The following is a 23,756-nucleotide window of genomic DNA, read 5'->3' as shown; positions in this document are numbered from 1 at the left end:
GTTCTTGAACCAAAACAACTTGAGACAGTTCAGATCAGTTTTTCAACTTAGAGAAATTATTCAGATCTATGTGATTTGATGGGAAATAATTTAGAGGAGGGAACATCTTTTTAAGGCTGTTTTTCTTGTGTAGATACAGCGAAACACTCAAGGGTGACGTCAATAGCTGGTTAAAGGAGGATCATCCATGGAAAATATTGTGTCTGTAAACCAGTGAAGTTAAAATCTTTATATGGAGCGTTACAGAGATACTGAAGAAATCCCCAACGGCAACTAAAAGCAACATGTCTGAGAAAGAGGTTATGACCACATCAACTGGCTAGTAAGTAAAACTTTGGTTTGTGGTAATTTCTTACAAAATAGCTTTTTAATGTTACCCATTTAAAAGCTATTCTTATTTGTTTGATTAAAAATGTTGTGTATTAAATAAAACAATAATAGAAAATAATATGCAGAACTTTCTGAAACCCTTTTTTTAATAACTTTTTATGTCTGTATGGAAATACCATTCCTCATTACCTGTGTACACAGATCACTAATAATAGGGATTAATTGTAAAAACCTGATTTTGCCACCAATTCTGAAAAACATAATTTCTCCCACACCAAGCATGTTTCTATAAATAGCAATATATCTAAGGGTGAATCTGTGAACTAAAACAAAGCAAAAGGCTATGATATTCCATGTTAGCTAGTTCATACTGGGCAAAGTTGATAGGCGGAAATTAATCTTTTGGCCAGTGGGTGAGAATTGACCAGTACAGCTGAGAGAAACTGAAGATAGAAGTTCCAGGTTAATGCATTCAGTCACCTTTACCTTTACCCTCAGACCATTATAGAGCTAAGTAACCTTATCCCGTAACCTGAGAACCAATTCAAGAACATATCATTATGAAAATTTATTAGATAAAAAAAATTCCAGGTATGTCTCAGGTGAGGGAAAGATTATCATTGTCTAAAAAGAACAGAACGATGTGGGCCCCTGGAGTTGAGCTAATTTATGGACTCTATTTAGAATCATGGATATGTAGTTATACATGAACACACACACACACACACACACATACATTATGGGTATATACTGGTCCGCTTTAATGCTCGGGCTTACCTGGGCTAAAGCCCAGCGGCCTATCATTAGGTCACATGATGAGGTGAAAAATTCAACTGTTATGTCATTTGTCAGGATCTCTCCTATGGTTGCAGATTTCCCCAAATTAAAAATGGGCCAAGTGGGCTCACTAATTATGATCCATGGGTTGACCAACCAGAATGTGAAGAGATAGTTTTAGACTGTTTACTTCTGTGGTGAATGAGTGACGGTTGTCAACATGTCGGGAAAGAAATTTGAGAACCAGGCTCGAAAAAGAAAAAAACTAATTCGTTAGTAGTTTCAAGAATTACTAGAAAGTACACCAAAGAGCGCTTTTTTTTGTACCTACTGCCTGTCAGGGTTCAGTTTTGATCTAGTTTTTGTTAACTACTATCTCAGTTCTTCCTCCTTGTCAAGGTTTGGTTATGTCCTGGCCTCATTAATTGTTAGTTTTCAGTTTCTTCCTCCCCCTCACTCAGCTCTCCTTCACTCCCTCTGCAACAGTCACACCTGTTGGTCATTAATCAGTCAGACTCACTTCACCTGCCAGCCTACCTACTTAAGCCTCTCTCTGATTTCACTCCTTTGCCGAATCGTTTTATAGTTATTTAAAAATATACACAGACGGGTCAAAAAATTCAAAGGGAAATGTGGGAATAGGGATATTTATTCCAGAGTTTAATATATGTATATGTGAAAGATTAACAGACCTTTTATCTATATACACAGCAGAAATGGTTGCAATTATTTTTAGTTTACAGTGGGTGGAGGAGGTTAGACCGGATAGGGTGGTAATTTGTACAGATTCAAAAGCTGCAATAGAAAGCATTCATTCAGGAGAAAATAATAGGAAAGACCTGGTAATAGAAATTTATCAATTTGAGTTTATATAGGTTATATAGGTATGGAATAGAGGTTCAGTTCTGTTGGGTACCTGCACATGAAGGGGTGAAAGGAAATGAAACAGCAGACAAGCTAGCTAAAAAGGCTTTAGGAAAGCAGAATAAAGATCAGATTTCATTTGGGAAAGGGGAAGGTAAATCAATAATTAAAAAGAAAGAAACAGAAATATGGCAAAAAATATGGGATGAAGATGAGAAAGGAAGAAGATTATATAGGGTTAAAAAATCTGTAATATGGAAAAATTATGGAAAAAGAAGCAGAAAGGGAAGAGATAATTTTTACTAGACTAAGAACTGGACACACATACTTGAATGAGTTTTTGTTTATAATAGGGAAGAGAAATAATGATATATGTGAGGGTTGTGCAGAAAAAGAAAATGTGTATCATGTTTTGATGAATTGTATTAAATATGCAACGGAAAGAGAGAGGATGAGGAAAGTAATTATGGAAAAAGGGAGAGATTGGAGTATTAAAGGAATTTTAGGGACAGATGGAGATAGGGAAGAAAATATGGTAATTAATAAAGCATTGTTTTTATTTTTACATAACACAAAATAAAAAAATAGAATATAGTAGGTGGAACCATAGAGCTACACACTCATGTACAGTAGGTGGCGGTATGCACCTATAAGTTGTTTGCAATCCGCCAATAAAAGGAGAAGAAGAAGAACACTCCTTTGCCGGTCCGTCATCAGACAACTATCACTCCTCGCCTGCCAGCCTGGTTTGCTCCTGCTAGCTGTTTGTTTCCTGCCTCAGTTTTACTAGTCTCTGCCTGCTGCTGGATCTATGCTGTTTCCCCTCTAAACCCTCAGGAGGAGCTTCTAATTCTGTTGTGACTCTAACCTGCAAGTATTCACCCTGCCTTGCTGCTAATCCTGCTGTGGTTCTGGTCTACTAGTATTCATCTTGCCTGGCTGCTATACTGTTGGGACTCTGGCCTAAAAGTATTCACCCTGCCTAGCTGCTATCCTGCTGTCATCCTGGCCTACAAGTATTCATCCAGCCAAGCTTTAATCCTGTTGTGACTCTGACCAGTAAGTACTCATCCAGCCAAGCTATGATCCTGTTGTGACTCTGACCAGCAAGGTTCCCTCTTTGCCATCCTGTGGATTCTACTGCCGAGCTCTGGGACCTGCTACAAGGGTCAGCTACTCCAACACTGTGCCTGTCTGCTCCTGTCCTCCCGCCTTGGTTTCCATTGGTCCCGTTGTGTTCCTGTTTGCTGCGCTGCTGGACTCTGTACCTCTGTTCCCGTTTTCATGGACTCTGGCTTTACTCCCGGTTCTGTAGCAGCGCAGCTTTCCCGTTTCCTGGTCAGTCTCTCCACTCTGCTCCTGCCAGCCAGCTCCTGCATCCTACGTCTCCGTCCGGTTACTGACTCTTGTTCATCTCATCGTCATCATCCACTGCTTGCAATAAACTCTCTTAAACCAGCTCTGTGTGTGCGTGCTCTGTCCGGGTTCATCCAATACAAAATCATGACCTTGCCAGGGAAGATCATTGTGTTGAAGGTTGTTCTCAGACTCACCCACCACCTGAGTGAGAGAGGGACAAGATTTAGCCAGTGCAGGTGGATGCTAAGCTGAAGGCAGGGGGGCAGACAGAAGCAGTGGGAGGATCAGGCAAGGGCCGAGTATCTATCATTAGATACTGTTCTGTCTCTCTTCGAGGTCGGCCGTGTCTTTCAGCTCTCCTGAGCTCCTTATCTGCTCTCCTACCCTGCCCCCCTCTCTCCTGTTATTTGCTTTGTCTTGTCTTTTTGAGCACTTTCTTCATAATACCCGAACTCTGAAAAATCATGGATCTGGTAAGCTGGTCTCTCAATGCTATTGATAATTTTTTTTTTCGATGGGTAGGCAACGAAAGGGTGGACCCGTCCTGTCCCGATCTATTTTTTTTGGAGGATACACCCTATATTCTCGGATAGAAAACGGTGTGTCTTTCGACTTTGTCATTCCTGGATGTTTGAAACGTTTGCATGTTTGGATTAAGGATACTTGGATTTCTACGTATTGGATCTGGTGGATTTTTGATGTATCAGCAAATACAGCAGATGTCGGTACCCATTTGGCCTTGATCAGTCTACCGGCTGCAAATGAAGCGCTCACTATGGCGGTGAATAGACAGACCTGGAAGGTGAAGGAGCAGAGCCGAAAACTGGCTGTGCTGGAACTGGTGACTGGCTTCGGTGGTTGAACTCAAGGGCAGATGGGATAAAATTATGGAAGTGTAACGTGGAAAAGCCCAACAATTTTACATATTGGATTCGCTATTTGGAGCCAGCATAAACTTAAAGCTGACAGGAAAGTCAGAGCAGCTTGCCTCATAAACAGAATCCAAATAAAGTATTTGGATTTTGCCTTCCCTTATCAATAACCCCTGGATTGTTATGACTAAGACTGCTCAGAACTGTACCCTGCTACCCCCTCACCCGCTGACACCTGTGGATGCTTTTCTGAACTGTTGGCCGGCTGATAACATCAAGGACAATGGCCCCAGGAGAGTGTTCACGGAAATATAAACACTTCACCCATACAGACACACATAACTGATGCTCACGAATATTGATGAACTTATACACGACAAATCTACAATGTTATCCTTCTGCCATATGTGTCTCGTCTTATTTGTGCTTTCTGTGCAGGATGTTTTTTGATATCTCAAACTGGCAGCGCCCTGTGGGCACCGCGTAAAGCGGTTGACCTTGGCAGCATGGCCTCATTAAATCGTCTCCCCCTGAAATGTTGGTGATGTTTGTTTGTTCATGTTATGGCGATTGTACTGAAACAACAATTTCCCAATGGGATTATTAAAGTATGTCTGATTCTGATTCTGAAAGCAATACCGGACCACAACACTCATGTCGGCGACAGGTTCATTATAGCCAGATCATACTGTTATGAAACAAAAAGAGAACCCGATAATTCAGCCAGCAGTAGTGTTGCACGTAATAGGTTTATTGAAAGAAGCAGTCCAGGTTGTGACCAGAGTCCTGAGTTGATTAAAACTCAGCAAGGACAGGACAAGCACAGGATCAAACAGGGACGCAAGAGACAGGTAGTGCACATACACACTTGGATGACGAACCTGTGATGCTGGGCGGCCACAGGATGGGCAGGCAGTGCACACTAGCTCTGGGGAAGAACGCACGTAAGGCTGGGAGATGATCTGACAGAGACTGGCTGTGAGAGGGAGGTATAAATAGATGGAGTCCCAGATGAAACAACTAGATATTAATTGAACAGCAGCAGGTGTAGCATTCAGTGTCAACGTGAATGTTAAAATCCCCCAGTCTATTCTCTCAGAGAATAGACTTTAAAATACTTCTGTTAGTCTATAAATCCCTAAATGGCTTAGCTCCTAAATACATCACAGACTTGTTATCAGTGTATCAACCATCCAGACCACTCAGGTCTTCTGGCTCCAGCCTACTCTGCATACCTAGAACCAGAACTAAACAAGGAGAAGCAGCATTTAGTTCCTATGCTCCACTTATCTGGAACAAACTTCCAGAAAATTGTAAAGGTGCAGAAAGCCTGAGTTCCTTTAAATCCAGATTAAAAACACATTTGTTTAGGATTGCCTTCAACTGTTCTAGTTAACTGAATCACCACTTTTTTGTTCTAATTTCTATCTACATTTTATTCCTACTTGCTTTTATTCTGTTTTAATTTGCTATATTTTAATCATGTAAAGCACTTTGCATTGTCCCTGTACTGAATTGTGCTATATAAATAAATTTGCCTTGCCACTACAATGAACTTGTCAGTGTTTAACACCAAATCAGATAAGAAGTCTGACAACTGAGAGTAAGGGCCTGGTGGATGATACAAAACAAACAGAAGAGGTTTTATTGCTTTGCAGTTTGGATGAGGGAAACTTAGGGTTAAATGTTCAAAAGAATTGTAGTTATTAATTGGCCTGGAACTAATTAATACATCAGACTAAAAGATTGTTGCTACTCCTCCTCCCGTAGATCTGAATGTGGAAATTTAAATAATTGGGGGGAGTTGACTCATTTATACTAACGTAGTACTCTTGTAGCCAGGTTGCTGTGAGACAAAAAAAATCAATCTGATTATCAGAAATCAATTAATTAACTGACAAAGTCTTCGGAGGGAGAGACCTTATATTTAACAGACCACATTTAATTGTTTTATTTTTTGGTTCAAGGTGAGTTGTATTGATTTTTATTAGAATTTTTTGTAATGAATCACGGCAGCGGACCCAGAATTCAGCCAGACCAGCAGAGGTTCTTAAAAAAGGGATTTATTTAACAAAAAGCAGAGCAATGCAAAAAGGACTGAATAATCAAAAAGACTAATAAAAAACATCCAGAACTTCATAGGAACAGAAACTGACTGGTAACATGACAAAATAACTCAGGTTCTCTGGAATGGAAAAACTTGGTCAAAATTCCAAAAAACAAACATCATATCAGGATTGACTCACCCAAAAACATGACAAGACCAACAAGACGACCTGGCACTGATGTCTGGTCTCAACAGTATATATGGAGGTGGAGGCAGCTGAAACTGGTGAGAGGTGATTGCAGCAGGGCTGGAGTTAGGCAGGTGTGCAGAGTAAGTAATTAGACCAGACATCAGTGCTGAGGCTCAAAACAAGAACAGATCAGAAACCAAACCTAAAAAGCTGAGAGGACAAGTGGACAGAAACAAACTACACCAGACCTTATAAGAAACAAAACAATCCCGAAGTATAAAACTAAAACAGAAGATAAAGCCAAGACTGACACGGATGACCAAAACAGGATAAACTAACTGTAAACAAGCAAACAGGAACCTAGACAAGACAAAACTCAAAGCAGCCAGAGAACCTAAGGCAGGAGAGTAAACAAACCAAAACAGAACCTAGAATATTACAGAGCCCCTCCCTCAAGGGCGGATTCCAGACGCCCTCCAACATCTACAGGAGTCCAAAGAAAACAAGACAGACTGGGCGGGTGGAGGGGGTTCCAGGATGGAGGGCCAACGTCTGAAACAGAAAGCTGTTAATGAGGTCAAAAAACACAACTCCAAACAGAAAACAACCCTAAAAGGGCGAACCAGCCAAACTCTGTGCGGCCGTCGCGGAGGCCGACCCCGGCGTGGCAGAGTCTCTACAGGAAAACCCTGCATCAGAAAGCAGAGCAGGGCTTTCGGCGGCCGGCGTCGGAGCAGGGCTTTCAGCGGCCGGCGTCGGAGCAGGGCTTTCAGCGGCCGGCGTCGGAGCAGGGCTTTCGGCGGCCGGCGTCGGAGCAGGGCTTTCGGACACGGAGGACCAAAACAGGATAAACTAACTGTAAACAAGCAAACAGGAACCTAGACAAGACAAAACTCAAAGCAGCCAGAGAACCTAAGGCAGGAGAGTAAACAAACCAAAACAGAACCTAGAATATTACATTTTTATGATTTGCTCCTTTTAGATCCGTTTTTGATCTGTTAAGTTTTGGCCGTGGGAAAGACACCATCTCAATACGATAATGGGTGGGTAACAGTGCAGAAGCTGCAGAGAGGTTGTTGGATTATTTTTGTGTGAGAAATGCCATGTGTGGCGTCTGTACCTGTGAAGTCAGGGGAAAGCGTTTGTGACACGGTTATTGTGTGAGTTGAGAGCCCTGCGAACAGCCTTTACATTCATAGGGATTAAGAATGTTTTTGATGAAAGGCATTTCTATTTTGTACTTTTGTGCAATACTGAACCATTTAATATGGTAATGAATTGGTTTATAGAGTACTATATGGACAATTGTTTTGTATATTTTTATTGAACAAACTATTAAAATGAATCATGTACATGTAGATGACTATATTAATGCTGAATATAATGTTTATGGTATTAATTGGGAGATAATTATAGTCAATTATGGTGCTAATTATTGGTCATGATTATACAGGCCAGGTACCTATTATCCCATTTCTTTGGGTGGTGAGCTACAAGTAGGCCTCAAGCCTAAGCTCTGAAAGAAGAAGCCAACTGCAACTCCCATCAGTACGGTATGAGGCGCTGCAGCTTGCTTCCCACAGCCCCCCACCCCCCCCCCCCCCCCCCCCCCCAACCCCATATCATACAACCTCTTTTCTCACAACCAAACGTTTGAGACAATCATGCAGCCTTTTGGGGGCTGTACGAGCTGTGGACTGCAACAACACTTGGATCTAGTGCCCATTTGAAATTCTGTTTCGCTGGACTTTAATTAATGTGTTCATTGAAATAATTTAACTGACTAGTCTGTCTTTATTGTGCACGACTGTACATATTGTAAATCTTATTTCTTTCACATTCCCAATAAGACACAATGCTGCACCACTTATTAGCTGAGTAAAACCATGTCATTCTAAGACCCCTGAGAATCCACGCTGTAATGATTGACAATGTCAATGGAAATGTGCAGAAGTTTTTTTTAGGTATAGTTTTTTGTAGGTTATAACTCAGTCTGTGTAAGCACAGAAAGAAACTCAAGCGTGATATGTGTAATCTGGAAAAAACGGCAGTTTTTGAGAAACAATGGAGCCTTACTATACTGAATATCATTTTAACTTTCTTACCAATCAGTGAAAATATCTTAATTGCTCTAATTACAGTTGTCAGTAGCCTTTTGCATGTTTCCATTGCTGATTTGAATCTTTATTTTTTTGCAAAAAACTGTTTTGAGGTTGGAACTCCTCATATCCATCATGATAAGTTCTACCTCCATTCATTGACTTTATATTGGATTTTAGTCGGGACTGCAGAGCTATTCCAATTTACATTTACTGCTAGTCAGAAGAACCATGTTTGTCAAGTGAAATGATAACTTTGAATCCAATTTTAACAGGGGTATGAATAGTTTTCAGCCTAATTGCATTTTTTTACATGTTAAAATATGTAATTTCAAAATACTGTTTCTAATTATCACTTTGCACAGGTCACTAATATTAGGTTTCTGTTGTAAAAAGCTGATTTAGCTGAAATACTTGGAACAGATTTTGTCACTGATAATTTTGTAGTCTTCTAAAAGCATCTCAAAACTTGCATTCAAGGTGGCTGGGTAAAAGACCAGTTTCTCACACACCAAGCAGCGTTTCCATTAGAAGCAGCATGTCTAAGGGACAAAGCACATTAGTATGGAATTTCAAAATGCTTGCTATTTCATTCTGTGAAACATTTGGAAGTTGAAGAAATCTTTGTGGGGTTTGACACATTTAGAAAAAAATATCGCAAATCCTACAAAGAGGCTTGGCAAATGCTTTTCAAAATGTTAAATATGTTACAACTCTAAAAGGTTAACACATGCTACAATTTGTTTTCAAGCTCACCTGAACTCCAAAGACCAGTGTCTCCCTCACCGAGTATGAAAAGTGACACATCAAAGGGCGAACCTCCAAACCTCTGTAATGACAGGTAAACTACTTTAGTAATGGTAAATGTTTTAATGGCATCAGGTAACATTTAGTATTTGCTCCTATAATTGGTAACAGATCAATTCATTTAAAATGAACAGGTACGATGTTCTGTGCTGGTGCAGCAAATTTGGATTAGAATTTCTTACAAAAAACATGTGATTTTTGAAAACATTTCCCATATATATATTTTAAGAAACTCGGTTTGAAGTATTTGTTTGTTTGTTTGTTTCGGGGGCTTGTAAAATACTAATATAAATATATTAAACTCATTACAGCCTTGTTTGAACGTATACGCTAGCACTTTTTATCATTGCTTCTGAATGCCGATCAGCTCATTAAAGAATATATTTAACTGAACAAATCATTCAAAATTATTTAAAAATCACGTTTTGCATTTATGATCAGAAAATGTTAACTGTGAAAAAGCAGAAGAAATATGTAACAGGGCACTACTTTTTCAAGGCACAGTATATACAATGTTCCAGATTCATTCGAAGGAACTAAATTTCTTTACATTTTGTTTCCAAGCATACCTGAGCTAAAATGATGGGTCCGTTCTGCAGAAACTAGTATTTTTATGAAAAGTAACATATCCAAGGGGGATAATTTGAGAGTAGGAACAAAACTCTGACCAATCACTGCCCTTCGGACCAAACAGCAAACATTGGTTATAGTTTTTACAGGCCTACAGCTCACACAGAGAATGATTTTTTAACCTCCTTTTTGTGAATGCATAATGTATTTTATACTTTCAGGATGGAAGAACGATTTTACCCAGTATAACAAAAAAGTGTTTCTGAACAGAATTACTAGGACCATGTCTGGTCCTGGTTTTGGAAACGGAGAGTAGACATGAACCAGAAGACCTGAGTGGTTTAGGGCAGTGGTCCACAATCTTTCTATCACTGCGGACTGGTCAACGCCCGCCAATTTAACCACGGACCCTGGGAGAGGGAAATATTACAAATATAATAATGAACGTGAATCCACTGTGTACTCCTATGCAGCTTTATTAGCAGCTTCCTCGTAACATTGTGGCAACAACATTTGTTTAACATCAAAGTTTAACATCATCTTTGTCCCTAAATAAAACTTCAGGTGGAAAAATAAATGGAGAAGGGGAACCAGCAATTTCTCATTTATTTCACTATTATCTTATTATACGCAAACAACATTTTTTTATTACTATCAAACACTCCATGAATGGTAATTTTCAACAGTTAAAATAAAGTTGTCAGCTTTAACAGCCTCCTCTCTTCTCCCTCACCCCCCTCTGTCGGCAACCAAAGCCCTAACGTTCTCTGACTCTGGTCACTATGGTAACATTTAAACACGTCAGGTGCACCAAAAAAAAAAAAAAAAAAAAAAGAGAGAATAAAAACTGCATGAATTTTAACTCACCATAACGCTAAATAATGGTCCCATCTGGGGGTTATGTCTTCAGAAAGTTCATCAAAGTGACGTTTAACTTTTCAGGCCCAGATTGCTTCAAATCGCGTTTGACATCCCTGTTTAGTAGCGAGAGCGAGAATGGCAGACTTCAGCAAACTGCTCCTTAAACTACATTAAAACGCTGAAGTTTTGCAGAACAGTAGATGCTTTCAGAATAGCCGCGTCTGTAGCTTGCAGGAGCTGTGAAGCAGCGTTTATGCACTCAAGAATCTTGGTTTGCATGTTGACCAAAACAATGAAAGAAAATTTGCTTATGGCATTCTTGTGCGCACTTGCTGTACTACACTCCTCTTTTTTGTCACTTTTTAGGGATATTTTGATGAGAGCCTTTATAATCTCACCATTTCTGTGCCTCAACGCAGAAAGCGCATCATGTGGAGATGAGCAGCGAGTGGGACAGAGGCGTTTTATTGTGACAGTTCTACTCTCTGCCGTGATTAACTCACCGGGGAGCGACCATCGTTTTATACTGTGACCAAAAAAGTTGTACTGGCTCTCTAGCGTCATAGAACTGCTTCATACCGGGGCTCGATCAGTCGTAAAACATTCTAGATGAGGATTTTCATCATCCCGCGCCTGCCTGTCATCTGTCACTAGATGAGACCTGCAGCTGCTTTATTTCACTTGGGTAAAGTTAGAAAGATATTCACAGATTCGGCTTTTCCGGATCAATAACTCATCGGCGGATTATTTATTCTACAAAACAGACACCTCTCTGTAACCACAGCAAGGCAGACAGTCAGCTACAACCGTAGTTTCCTCAAAACGAGTCTCCCACCGCGCAGGGAGAATTACATTGGACCCAATGCAGAGCTCGCGGCTCCGCAGATACTTAGGGACCGTGTGCAAGTTGCTACCCCAGAAACATAATCACAGAGAAATATTCAACAGCGTCACCAAGGAGAGGTGGATTATTATCAAATTCATTTTATATGTATCTGATCTCATGTACATAATACCACATTTATTGGATTTGAAAATAATACATTTTTTGAGGAATTTCCCAAAGCCTGAATGACAAATGGCACCTATTTTATTATTAGACTAAGTATAAAATGAGCAATGACTACACCTTATATCATTGTAGTGCCACCAAACTCATCATACACATAGATAACCTAATCTAGTTTATACTACAAATCTTACTTTGGGAAAATGTGCTAAATTAAATTTTCTAAGATTTTTTTATTGTTATTACAAGCATATAATAGCCAATAGGTACAGTATAGATCATTGTAGTGCCACCAAACTTGTAGAATACATAGATAACCTCATCTAGTTCATACTTGAACTAGATGAAGTTATCTATGTATACTACAAGTTTGGTGGCACTACGATGATCTATACTGTACTTATTGGCTATTATATACTTGTAATAACAATAAAAAAATGTCCAAAAATAAAGTTTAGCGTATTTTCCCAAAGTAAGAGTTGTAGTATGAACTAGATGAGGTTATCTATGTATACTACAAGTTTGGTGACACTACGATGATCTATACTGTACTTATTGGCTATTACATACTTGTAATAACAATAAAGAAATCTTAAAAAATAAAGTTAAGCACATTTTCCCAAAGTAAGAGTTGTAGTATGAACTAGATGAGGTTATCTATGTATTCTGCAAGTTTGGTGGCACTACAATGATCTATACTGTACCTATTGGCTATTATATGCTTGTAATAACAATAAAAAAATCTTAGAAAATTTAATTTAGCACATTTTCCCAAAGTAAGAGTTGTAGTATAAACAAGATGAGGTTATCTATGTGTATGATGAGTTTGGTGGCACTACAATGATATAAGGTGTAGTCATTGCTCATTTTATACTTAGTCTAATAACAAAATAGGTGCCATTTGTCATTCAGGCTTTGGGAAATTCCTCAAAAAATGTATTATTTTCAAATTCAATAAATGTGGTATGATATATATGAGATAAGATACATATAAAATGAATTTGATAATAATCCACCTCTCCTTGGTGACGCTGTTGAATATTTCTCTGTGATTATGTTTCTGGGGTAGCAACTTGCACACGGTCCCTAAGTATCTGCGGAGCCGCGAGCTCTGCATTGGGTCCAATGTAATTCTCCCTGCGCGGTGGGAGACTCGTTTTGAGGAAACTACGGTTGTAGCTGACTGTCTGCCTTGCTGTGGTTACAGAGAGGTGTCTGTTTTGTAGAATAAATAATCCGCCGATGAGTTATTGATCCGGAAAAGCCGAATCTGTGAATATCTTTCTAACTTTACCTAAGTTTTATTTTCAGTGTCCAGCGCGGGTGAGGAGGGGGAGGGGGGTTGCTGGTCAGCACCAGGTCTAGCTCTACACCGGAGCAGCAACTGCTGGTTCCCTGACATCATCATCGCTATACCGTCGAGAGAGAAAAAAGGAGATATAAGCTAAGCGCCTGGGCTGCTACAATTTACAGTCACCAACGGTCTACAACAAACTCACACATTATAAACAGTGATAGTTAGTTTGGCTACGTGTAATTAACTCACCTCCCTGACTGTGCTGGCAGTTTAGGTGGGACTGAATCGCTGCCAACAAATAAGTCAGGTTCATCTCCTGGACAACAAACAAATATGTGTCTAGTTTTTGTAACTTGGCTTCTCCTTGCTCTCTTTTTTACTTCTCTTTTCACTTTTCCACTCCAATTTTATGCTTATATGAAGTGCTCAGGTTAGCTTAGGCGTTAAAAATGCTCCATTTAGTTTGCAATCTGTTGCCAAATGACCGAAGATTACGTTGGTGGAAGGTTGGTGATAATGAGTTTTATCCAAAATGCACTTGGAGAAAATATTGCCGATCCACTTGAAAATTTGCCTCATAAAGTTAAATATGAGTGAAAATAAAGACAGTCATGCAGAAAAAAACATTTTATTCAATATTTTACAGCTGCTACATCACTAAAATCAGTCTTTTACTGTTTGCAGAAACCATGACTGAGTCCTTACTGTGGTAGCATAAACAATTCTCCCTAATAAGAATGTATCTAGTATTGGGGCCCTCTGCATTAACAGGTTGGTGTGTGCTTCCCTGTTCCTCTCCGTACCACTCCCTATGATCCAAATGACAGAGATGTAATTGAAGTATCTGGTTATCTTTCAAAATAAAAGATTCCACAAAATAAAAGACTATTCAAACTTGGAGAATAAATACAATGGAAAAATTTATTATTACTTGGGTGGCCGGCGGCCCGGTGCCAATTCATCCACGGACCGGTACCGGTCCACGGCCCGGGGATTGAGGACCACTGGTTTAGGGATACAGTGAAAACAAGTTTAGAATTTATTGTGGTGCTAACTGTCAGATGGTTCCCAACTGCTGCAAGTCCTCACTTCAGTTCACATCCTTTGAGATAAAATGTCAGCCTTCATAAGACATCAATGAATAGTTAAGGGAGTAAGACAATGTGCTTTAAGTCCCACTTTCATTAGATCTGAACCGTGGTTACAGTAAAAAGAGTAAACAAATTCAACAATATTTGACTCCACAAATTATACAATGGATGGAAACCTCAACATGTGTCAAAGTATTTTACTGTCCAGTCCCTTACCTTAAGAATGATCACTAAACACTATTTTTTTCAATATGTGTACCAAAACAATGAATCTCTTGTCTGCAGTGATCCTAATGGAACTCAATCTAGAACAGCTGGGACCACTGATGAAGGTGAGTGTGTGTGTATATATATATATATATATATATATATATATATATATATATATACACAGGACTGTCTCAGAAAATTAGAATATTGTGATAAAATTCTTTATTTTCTGTAATACAATTAAAAAACATGAAATGTCATACATTCTGGATTCATTACAAATCAACTGAAATATCGCAAGCCTTTTATTGTTTTAATATCGCTGATTATGGCGTACAGCTGAAGAAAACTCAAAAATCCTATCTTAAAATATTAGAATTGCATTAAATGTTAGTAATGTTCAGAAATTAATTAGTCTTAGTCCAATTAGTCTAACTTTTCAAAATTAGTTTGAAGAGTGAATAATTTCCACTACAGATAGCTTTGAATATTATACCCAAAAAACATTGGAAGTGATTACTGTGTATTTCTCTGGTTTTTAGATGTAAAATCAACTCAGAAAATGACACTTCAATTAACTTGTAAAAACTGAAGAAATCTGATAATAAATAATTCCATTAATTATATGTATTATCAAAGTCCCTACTGGCTAACAATAACACAGTAACTGCTTAAACCCAAGCTGTACACTAATTCTACTCCGCACGACTGATTAAAGAAAAGCTAACTAAAACAAGTACTCAAAACTATGTTAAATGAAGCTGATTAAGAGGCTAAGAATCATCAGGAACTTATTTGCAACAAGCATTCAGTATTCCTTTTTAAATCTGTTATATTCAAAAATGTCAATGCTTCTGATTAAACTCTATGGCTGGTGTCTAGTAATGCTTTCTGACTATTGGTGTAACGAATTCACTAACTTTGCTTAGTGTCAGGTTTTTGGTAAGACCAGAGCACAGACAACAGCTCGGGAGATTCATAATGAAATGGAGAGGATTTAGTAAACAAATGATCCAGGCTTACGGGCAGGCAGGAAAACAAAAACCAGGAATACAGCACGGACATAATGAGCAGAACAGAGGGTGATGACAGATGATGACGGATGATTACAATGTGTGTAACACAGATGGCTGAACATTTTGGGGAAAAGACAGAAGGAATAATAGGTTGATCAGTTAGGCACAGGTGACCCGAGTAAGACAATTAGGCTGCAGGACAAGAGGAACAAAACTGGCAAGAGTAGGGTAATGACAGAACCTAACAAGAAACAAGATAATGGCCGGACATAGGGAAGAGTCTAATTAAACTAAGAAGGAACAGAACTAACAAGGAACAGAAGCTAACAAAAGCATGAGCTGAATCTAGCTCTACAAAAATAGTCTAATTACATATATTTTGAGCCAATAAATAATAAAGAACCAAAAGAAGGCAAGCACAAAATAAAGATCTAACAGAACTACTGAGAATAATAAAGAACATATGCTAACTAAAGAGAAAATGAATCTAACAGATACCAGAATATAATATTACCATGAATACAAAACAGAAAACTTAACAGATGACAAAAGTGAGGATAAAGGGATGAACAATACAAAAAGTCTAATACATAAACAGACCACAAGATCCTCAGGGAGCTACAATAAATAATGAAACCCCTGGGGATCCTGACACTTAGTAAAAGGGTTCTCCTCTGGGGTGACTAGTCAGAATTGAGGTTTTAATCACATGTACAATCAAGAACGAATGTAATTAAAAATTCCTTGCTTTGGGCATAAGATAAGATAAGATAAGATAGTCTTTATTGATCTCACAATGGAGAAATTCACTCGTCACATTGGCTCATACAAGAAGGTGCAGAGTAGGGTAGGTGCATTCAATTATATACAGTGAATCTTCATATGTACAATGGATCAGAAAGAATACCAAAAAAATACAAAAAAATCAGAGAGACTCTAAGCTCCACAAGTATATCACAGATGGCAAACATTTATTACTTTGTCCATTACTAGATCATGACGTAATTTGCTTTGACATCTAGTTATCCTGTCATCTCAACCATTTCATAAATTGATTGAATTGAATTGATTGAATAAAACCTTCAAAACATCCGTTTGGCCACAATCAAAAATTAAATTAAACTGTTAATTATGTATCATTTTGAAGCTTTAGACATTTCTAAGTTAAAAACCATAAACTCTTCTGTCAAATATACATTGAACTCTCACATGTGCAGTTGGACCATAAAATAACTCAAGAATAACTGAACGCTACTTCACTCATGGGAATAACAGTTTGATTTGACTAAATCTGTGATCCTACCTGGCCGTTTTAAGTGACCTGCAGAAAGAAATATATGTGAAAATTATTTTAATTCATATTGTTTTTTTTGTTTTGTAATTTTTTTTCCAGAAAAGCCTGATGTAAGAAGTCAACGAAAACTCAAGATTCAACTAAAAGAGCAATTTACCCATGTTTCTGAAGGGATTGATAGGCAGAAGACCTTAGCTCTTCTCAATGAGGTCTTCACTGACCTTTACATCATAGAGGGGGAAGGAGCTCAAAATGAAGCCATGACAGTTCTGGATGCAAAGTCCAAAACAGCAAAGGAAGAAACAACTATCAAATACTGTGACATTTTTAAACCTGGCACTGGTAATCAAAATGTTAAAACTGTGCTCACCATTGGAGTGGCAGGTATAGGAAAAACATTTGCCTCAATGAAGTACATTCTTGACTGGGCAGAGGGCAAAGCAGCAGAACATATATTTTTCATTTTTCCACTATCTTTCCGAGAGCTGAATCTGAGAACAGAGAAAGAACACAGTTTAGAAGATCTGATTCATCAGTTCTATCCAGCAATGAAAACCTCTGAAATAACTGACTATGACCAATACAAGATTCTGATTGTTCTGGATGGTTATGATGAATGTCGCCTGGATCTTGACTTCAGCGAAACAAATTACTGGGAAGATGTCAAAACACCAACCTCAGTAAATGTTCTGCTGTCAAATCTTATCCTGGGAAATCTGCTTCCTAAAGCTCAAGTCTGGATCACCTCCCGACCTGCAGCATCGAACAACATTCCCCCAGATAAAGTTGATCGAATGACTGAGGTGAGAGGATTTAATGACGAGCAAAAGGAAAAGTATTTCATGAAGAGATTCAGTGATGAGGAGATGGGTAAAAAAATCCTGTCACATGTGAAGAAATCAAGAAGTCTTTACATAATGTGTCACATCCCTGTTTTCTGTTGGATTACATCAAGGGTCTTGGAGGACTTCGTTAACAGACAACAAGATGAAGGACTGCCAAAAACTCTGACAGACATGTACACACATTTCCTTCTGCTCCAGCACAGACAGACAAAAGCAAAATATGATGGTCAGTCAAGCTCTGAAACTGAACCATGCAGGGATAAAAGCAATGATGAAACAATTCTATCTTTGGGGAAACTTGCCTTTAAGGGGCTAGAGGAGAAAACCCTTCTCTTCACTGAAGAAGACCTGACCAACTGTGGTATTGATGTAACTAAAGCTGCAGTTTTCTCAGGGTTGTTCACTCAGATCGAACGAGAAGACCACGGCCTGTACCAGCAGAAGTTGTTTTGCTTCGTCCATCTAAGCGTTCAAGAGTACCTGGCAGCTCTCCATGTCTTCTACTCATTTAGTAACAAAGGGGAAAATGTGTTCATTGAGCCTTCCTCAGCAACCTCAGATCTAACTGCCTCAGATATCTACAAGAAAGCAGTGGACAAGGCTTTTGAGAATAAAAATGGGGACTGGGACATGTTTCTCCGCTTCCTACTGGGTCTCTCTCTGAAAACCAATCAGGATCTTCTTCACGAGCTTTTCAAAATGACCCAATATAATGAGGACACTAAAAAAGAAACAGCGGAGTACGTAAAAACGAAGATCAGAGAGAACAACAGTGCCCCAGAAAAAAACATTAATCTTTTCTACTGTCTTAATGAGCTGGATGACCACTCCCTGGTTCAAGAAATAAAAACTTATCTTCAGTCAGAAACAAAACCTTTTGGAAAGTTCTCAAATTCACAGTGGTCAGCTTTGACTTTTGTGCTGCTGACATCAGATGAGAAGCTTGAGGTGTTTGATCTCAAGAAGTACCTGAAATCAGAGAAGGTTCTTCTAGGAATGCTGCCAGTGGTCAGAGTCTCAACAACTACTTTGTAAGTACTTTACAAAAACTGTGTAAACTATTTTCATTCAAGGCACATTAAATATTACTTTCCTTCTGATACTTTTCTAATATGAAGTCCAATAGTGCTAAGATATACTTTATTAAAAGATGGAAGTTCTTTGTGATCATCTGTCATCACCTGAAGAACATTGTATCCACTATTAATATGACAAAAATAAAGTGAGCAATTGAATCAGCGCTTATTTATAGAAAAGGCTCCTCTGTGCTGTTCCTTGACTGCACCACGTCTCCAGCGCTTTTTCCAGCTCCATATGGATGCAAGCCACATGGGTGCTGGAGCTCCTCTTATGTAGTCTGATGATCTGGGCACTTGTAGGCTGGTTAGCCATTTTCAAAATGCAGTAGGCATCAGTTGAATTACTCCATGATTGAGAAGGAAGCATTTTTTTTAATTAAAGCATTTTGATAATTACTTAAGTAGTAGCGCTAACATCGTGGTACAGATCATAACCTGCTTAGGTTCTTGTAGTTGTAAAAATATCTAAATCCTTCAGAAGGGTTTATTTGGTGTCATGTCCCCCCACTTGTTACAGCGTTTTAGCAAGGTCGTAACACTGGAAATAAAAACAATGAGATTTCAGAGCTTCTTTTGAACTCCTTCTTTGAAGGTCACAAGGGAAAGTAAGATTTTCCCTTGTGTAAGATGAACTGGATCTGGAAAATCTTACTTTTCCAGATCCAGTTCATTCTTGAACATTTTCTTTTAAACGAGCTATGAGTAAGATTTTTACTGTAAAATTGTCCTAAATCCTTCTCATTTGTCACCTGGGATGGATGTAACATTCGCTGGAAACAATCAGTTTTTTTCTCATCGACGTCTTTCTCAATGTTTTTCTCCTTTCAAACCACGAGGTATGGTCCAGAACTACTTTAGTTCAAAGTGTAGCCCGGGTTTACTTTCTGGTTCCTGAGCCAATCATATGAGAGTTCCCAGGGTTCCCAAAACAGAGTGCAGCATTTAATATTTAATCTTGGCAAAATAACAGCAGCCTGCAGACATGGAAGCCAGTAACTCCCAAATTCCACATCTTTATATCCCCTGTTTCTTTGCGTGAACTTGTACCTCTTGCGTATGCACTCCTCAAGCTCCAAGGAACTCAGAGCGGAGCATGACGGAGTAACCATGGCTGCAGTAGGTAAGGCAAGGCAAATTTATTTATATAGCACAATTCAGTACAAGACAATACAAAGTGCTTTACATGATTAAGATATACCAAAATAATAAAATGTAGATATAAAATAGAATAAAAGCAAGTAGGGATAGAATGTAGTAACAAAAAAGAACATTAAAAACAGTAAAACTGTTTAACTAGAACAGTCAAAGGCAATTTTAAACAGATGTGTTTTTAATCTTGATTTAAAAGAACTCAGGCTTTCCGCACTTTTACAGTTTTCTGGAAGTTTGTTCCAGATAAACGGAGCATAGGAACTAAATGCTGCTTCTCCATGTTTAGTTCTGGTTCTGGTTCTGCAGAGTAGGCTGGAGCCAGAACACCTGAGTGGTCTGGAGGGTTGATACACTGATAACAAGTCTGTGATGTATTTAGGTGCTAAGCCATTTAGGGATTTATAGACTAACAGAAGTATTTTAAAGTCTATTCTCTGAGATACAGGGAGCCAGTGTAAGGACTTTAGAACTGGGGTTATGTGCTCTACTTTCTTAGTCTTAGTGAGGACGCGGGCAGCAGCGTTCTGGATCAGCTGCAGCTTTCTGATCCACTTTTTAGGCAGACCTGTGAAAACACCGTTGCAGTAATCAATTCTACTAAATATAAACGCATGGATTAGTTTTTCCAGATCCTGCTGAGACATCAGTCCTTTCCTAGAAATGTTCTTCAGGTGATAGAAAGCTGACCTTGTAATTGTCTTTAGATGCTTTTGAAGGTTCAGGTCTGAGTCCATCACTACACCCAGGTTTCGGGCCTGATTGGTGGTTTTTAGTTGATGTGACTGAAGCTGTGTGCTAACTTTTGATCTTTCCTCTATTGGTCCAAATATTATTACTTCAGTTTTGTTTTTATTCAATTGGAGAAAATTTTGGCACATCCATGCATTGATTTCTTCTAGGCATTTACTCAGTGCCTGAATTGGTTCATAGTCACCTGGTGACATGGTGATGTAGAGCTGTGTGTCATCTGCATAGTTATGGTAGCTGATGTTGTTATTTTTTATTATCTGGGCTAGAGGGAGCATGTAGATATTGAATAGGAGGGGACCCAGGATGGACCCTTGGGGAACCCCACATGTGATTTTTGTCATCTCTGATGTAAAGTTACCTACTGATACAAAAAAGTCCCTGTCCTTTAAGTAGGATTTAAACCAGTTGAGAGCTGTACCAGAAAGGCCGACCCAGTTTTCCAGGCGTTCTAACAGGATGGAGTGATCAACAGTATCAAATGCTGCACTGAGGTCCAATAGAACCAGCACGGTGGTTCTTCCACAGTCTGTATTTATATGGATGTCATTGAACATCTTGATAAGGGCGGTCTCTGTACTGTGGTGAGCACGGAAACCTGACTGGAAAACATCAAAGCGGCTGGTCGTAGTTAAGAAGGTGTTTAATTGTTGAAATACAACTTTTTCAATGATCTTACTGATAAAGGGGAGGTTTGAGATGGGCCTGTAGTTCTGGAGTAGAAGTTTGTCTAAATTGTTCTTTTTCAGCAGTGGTTTGATAATTGCTGTTTTTAGGGACTGGGGGAAAACACCTGACAGAAGGGACGCGTTTATTATCTGAGTCAAATCAGACACTATGACAGGTAAAACTTTTTTAAAGAAAGCTGCGGGGAGAACATCAAGGCAGCTTGAGGAGGAACTTAACTGCTGAATTATCTGCTCTAAGCTTTTGGAGTTTATTTGGCTGAATTGGGACATTTGGTCAAAATCAATTCTGGTAGGAGACAACGTTGGTACTGAACTTAGTATGGATGTACAAACAGATCCTCTAATCTTTTGGATTTTTAGTAGGCATTGCTTTTCACGGATCACGGATCTCACAGACACAGACTGGAACGGGGTGGACACATACAGGAGCGGAGGATGTGGAATTTGGGGGTAGAAAAGCTTACCAGTAACAGAACAGAATACAACATCACATGCCTTTTCTGTAGAAGTAAAATTTCAGTGGAGTTTCACAGCCACAGGACCATTGTTTTTTGTTTACCTCTCTTGTTCAGAATAATGCTTTGCCTTAATTTGTTCAAAATTAAAGTGTAGACATTTTAAACTACATGCCAATGCTTTAGGTTACACATGAGAAATAAAGCTTTGCCAATGAAGGGGGACTTCATTCCTTTTCTGTGATGCTTCTTTATTGTTTTAGAAGAGAATTGCATGTGGTTTAGACAAATTACAGATCACAGATGTTCTGCTGGGCTTTATTATGGATCTTTTTACAGGCTGAGCTGGTGTGAGCTTTCTGAAGAATCTTGCCGACGTCTGACATCCTCAGTGCTCAGCTATCCATCTTCAAATCTCTCAGAGTTGGACCTGAGTCATAACGATCTGTTGGATGCTGGAGTGATGCACATTGCTGACGGGCTTAAATATATAAACTGTAAACTTGAAATCCTCAAGTAAGTTTCGTTTAGCTTTCCTTAAGAGAAAGTACAAAATGTATCATTGCATTTGAATCAATTATTTTGTCAATTGTTTTGTTCCAAGAGATAAGGCCTTTCTGCTGAAACTCTTCATAGTACTTTTGTCAGAATTGAGTGGCTTAACATATTATGAAATACTCCAATGAATGTTGTCAGGGACAGTGCTGGGAATATAATTTAAGTTGAGAGATGAACCCATGTCAACCCATGTCAAAATAATTTAAAATGTCTCAAGAAAGACTGAAAGCCTTTTGCTTTTTACAGTTCGGCATGTTGAAAGTAAAGTATGAGGAAATAACAGACAGCAATATTGTCAGCAAAACAAAATGCTCCATGGGTTTTCTGACTGAGTTAAACTTTGACAGTTTTAGTGTTTTATGCAAAAATAAAAGTTGATTTCTCAGGAAACACTCTTAGATAATATACTTAATTACTTACAGATTGGACTGCAGCCATGCATATACATATATAGCTTAACAATGGGATTTTCATGATTGTGGTTATGTAGACTCGAGATGCAGAGCAGGATAAGGACAAAAGAATGTTTAATGATGAGCTTAAAAAAGTATTCTTTGATGAAGAAATCAGGCTGGAACATAATGCGCGTAGAGGAATCAGGGTGACTGGAGGCAAATTACCATGTAGAAAGCGAAAGAAACCAGTGGAGAGTGAAGAGTCCACAGTGTTTAAATACACAGGAAGGTGAGGAGAAAAGTGAGGCAGAGCACAGCTAAAGGTAACCGGATGAGAAAAGAGCACCAGGTGAGAACAATGAGAGCAGAGGAAGAGGAAGAATGATTGACACGGGCAGACAGGGAGGAACATGGGAACTAACCCAATAAATAATGAACCAAGAACCTAATCAACAATGAATTAACTAAAATCCACTAATTTGTCCAAAAAGGTAAGAACTAAAATATAACACTTAAGGATAATAAACTAGAAAGAAGTAGAGATTATGCATGCACAAAATAAAATCAATACACAAACACCGGGAGATTGTGACAGAACGAGGCTTTATTAATACAGTTTTAATACAGCACAATGATTGAAAGGTAAAAGTGCAGTTCAAAACATTGGAATATTATTAAAATGTTCAATAATTTGATCAAAGATATGTCTTTATTGCTTTTAATTTTGATCATTAGGACTTACAGATAATGCAAATACAATGTCCCAGAAAAATAGAATACTACTTAAGATATTAAAAAAGACATTTCAAACAAAGATTCCAAGCTTGTCAAAAAGTATGTTCACAGCTGTGTGCTCAATACTTGGGGCCTCCTTTTGCATGAATTACTGCATCAACAAGCTGTGGCCTTGAGAGGATTGTCAAAGAAAATCCCATCAAAACTTTCGGGGAGCTTCAGAGGGAGTGGACCGAGGCTGGAGTCAGCACATCAAGTGGCACTTCGCACTATGTATGTCATATTCCTTGTGTCAGGCTACTATATAACCACAGACAATGTCAAAAGACTCTTACTGGGGCCCATTGAGAATCCCTGAGGTTTTGTTAAAAAGACGAGAGAAACCAAACCTAACAATGAAGATGCCCT

At 38.7% G+C, this 23,756-nt stretch overlaps 2 protein-coding genes across 2 annotated transcripts in view; both read left to right on the top strand.

Annotated features, from left to right (window-relative positions):
• Positions 1–23,756, top strand: part of LOC118562690 — a 77,183-nt gene continuing 53,427 nt past the window's right edge. Inside the window, exons 1-2 of the mRNA XM_036135429.1 lie at positions 1–322; positions 9,290–9,379. Coding sequence (XP_035991322.1) covers positions 285–322; positions 9,290–9,379 — 128 coding nt within the window. The 5' untranslated portion in view covers positions 1–284. The remainder of the gene's footprint in view (positions 323–9,289; positions 9,380–23,756) is intronic.
• On the top strand, positions 16,879–22,095 carry LOC118562693 (protein NLRC3-like). The gene is made up of 2 exons (XM_036135436.1): positions 16,879–18,569; positions 21,957–22,095. The coding sequence occupies exons 1-2, from the start codon at positions 16,954–16,956 to the stop codon at positions 22,012–22,014; spliced, it is 1,674 nt and encodes a 557-aa protein (XP_035991329.1). The 5' UTR covers positions 16,879–16,953; the 3' UTR covers positions 22,015–22,095.

Source organism: Fundulus heteroclitus, chromosome 1 (assembly GCF_011125445.2).
Source record: "Fundulus heteroclitus isolate FHET01 chromosome 1, MU-UCD_Fhet_4.1, whole genome shotgun sequence".
Classification (NCBI taxonomy): Eukaryota; Metazoa; Chordata; class Actinopteri; order Cyprinodontiformes; family Fundulidae; genus Fundulus; species Fundulus heteroclitus.
The sequence above is the reverse complement of the archived record's forward strand: the minus strand, read 5'-3'. Positions and strand labels throughout refer to the sequence as shown.

Coding starts and splice junctions, on each gene's coding strand:
- LOC118562693 (XM_036135436.1), top strand. CDS start 16,954: ATGACAGTTCTGGATGCAAAGTCCAAAACAGCAAAGGAAGAAACAACT. Junction 18,570..21,956: donor AGAGTCTCAACAACTACTTT/GTAAGTACTTTA, acceptor GACAAATTACAG/ATCACAGATGTTCTGCTGGG.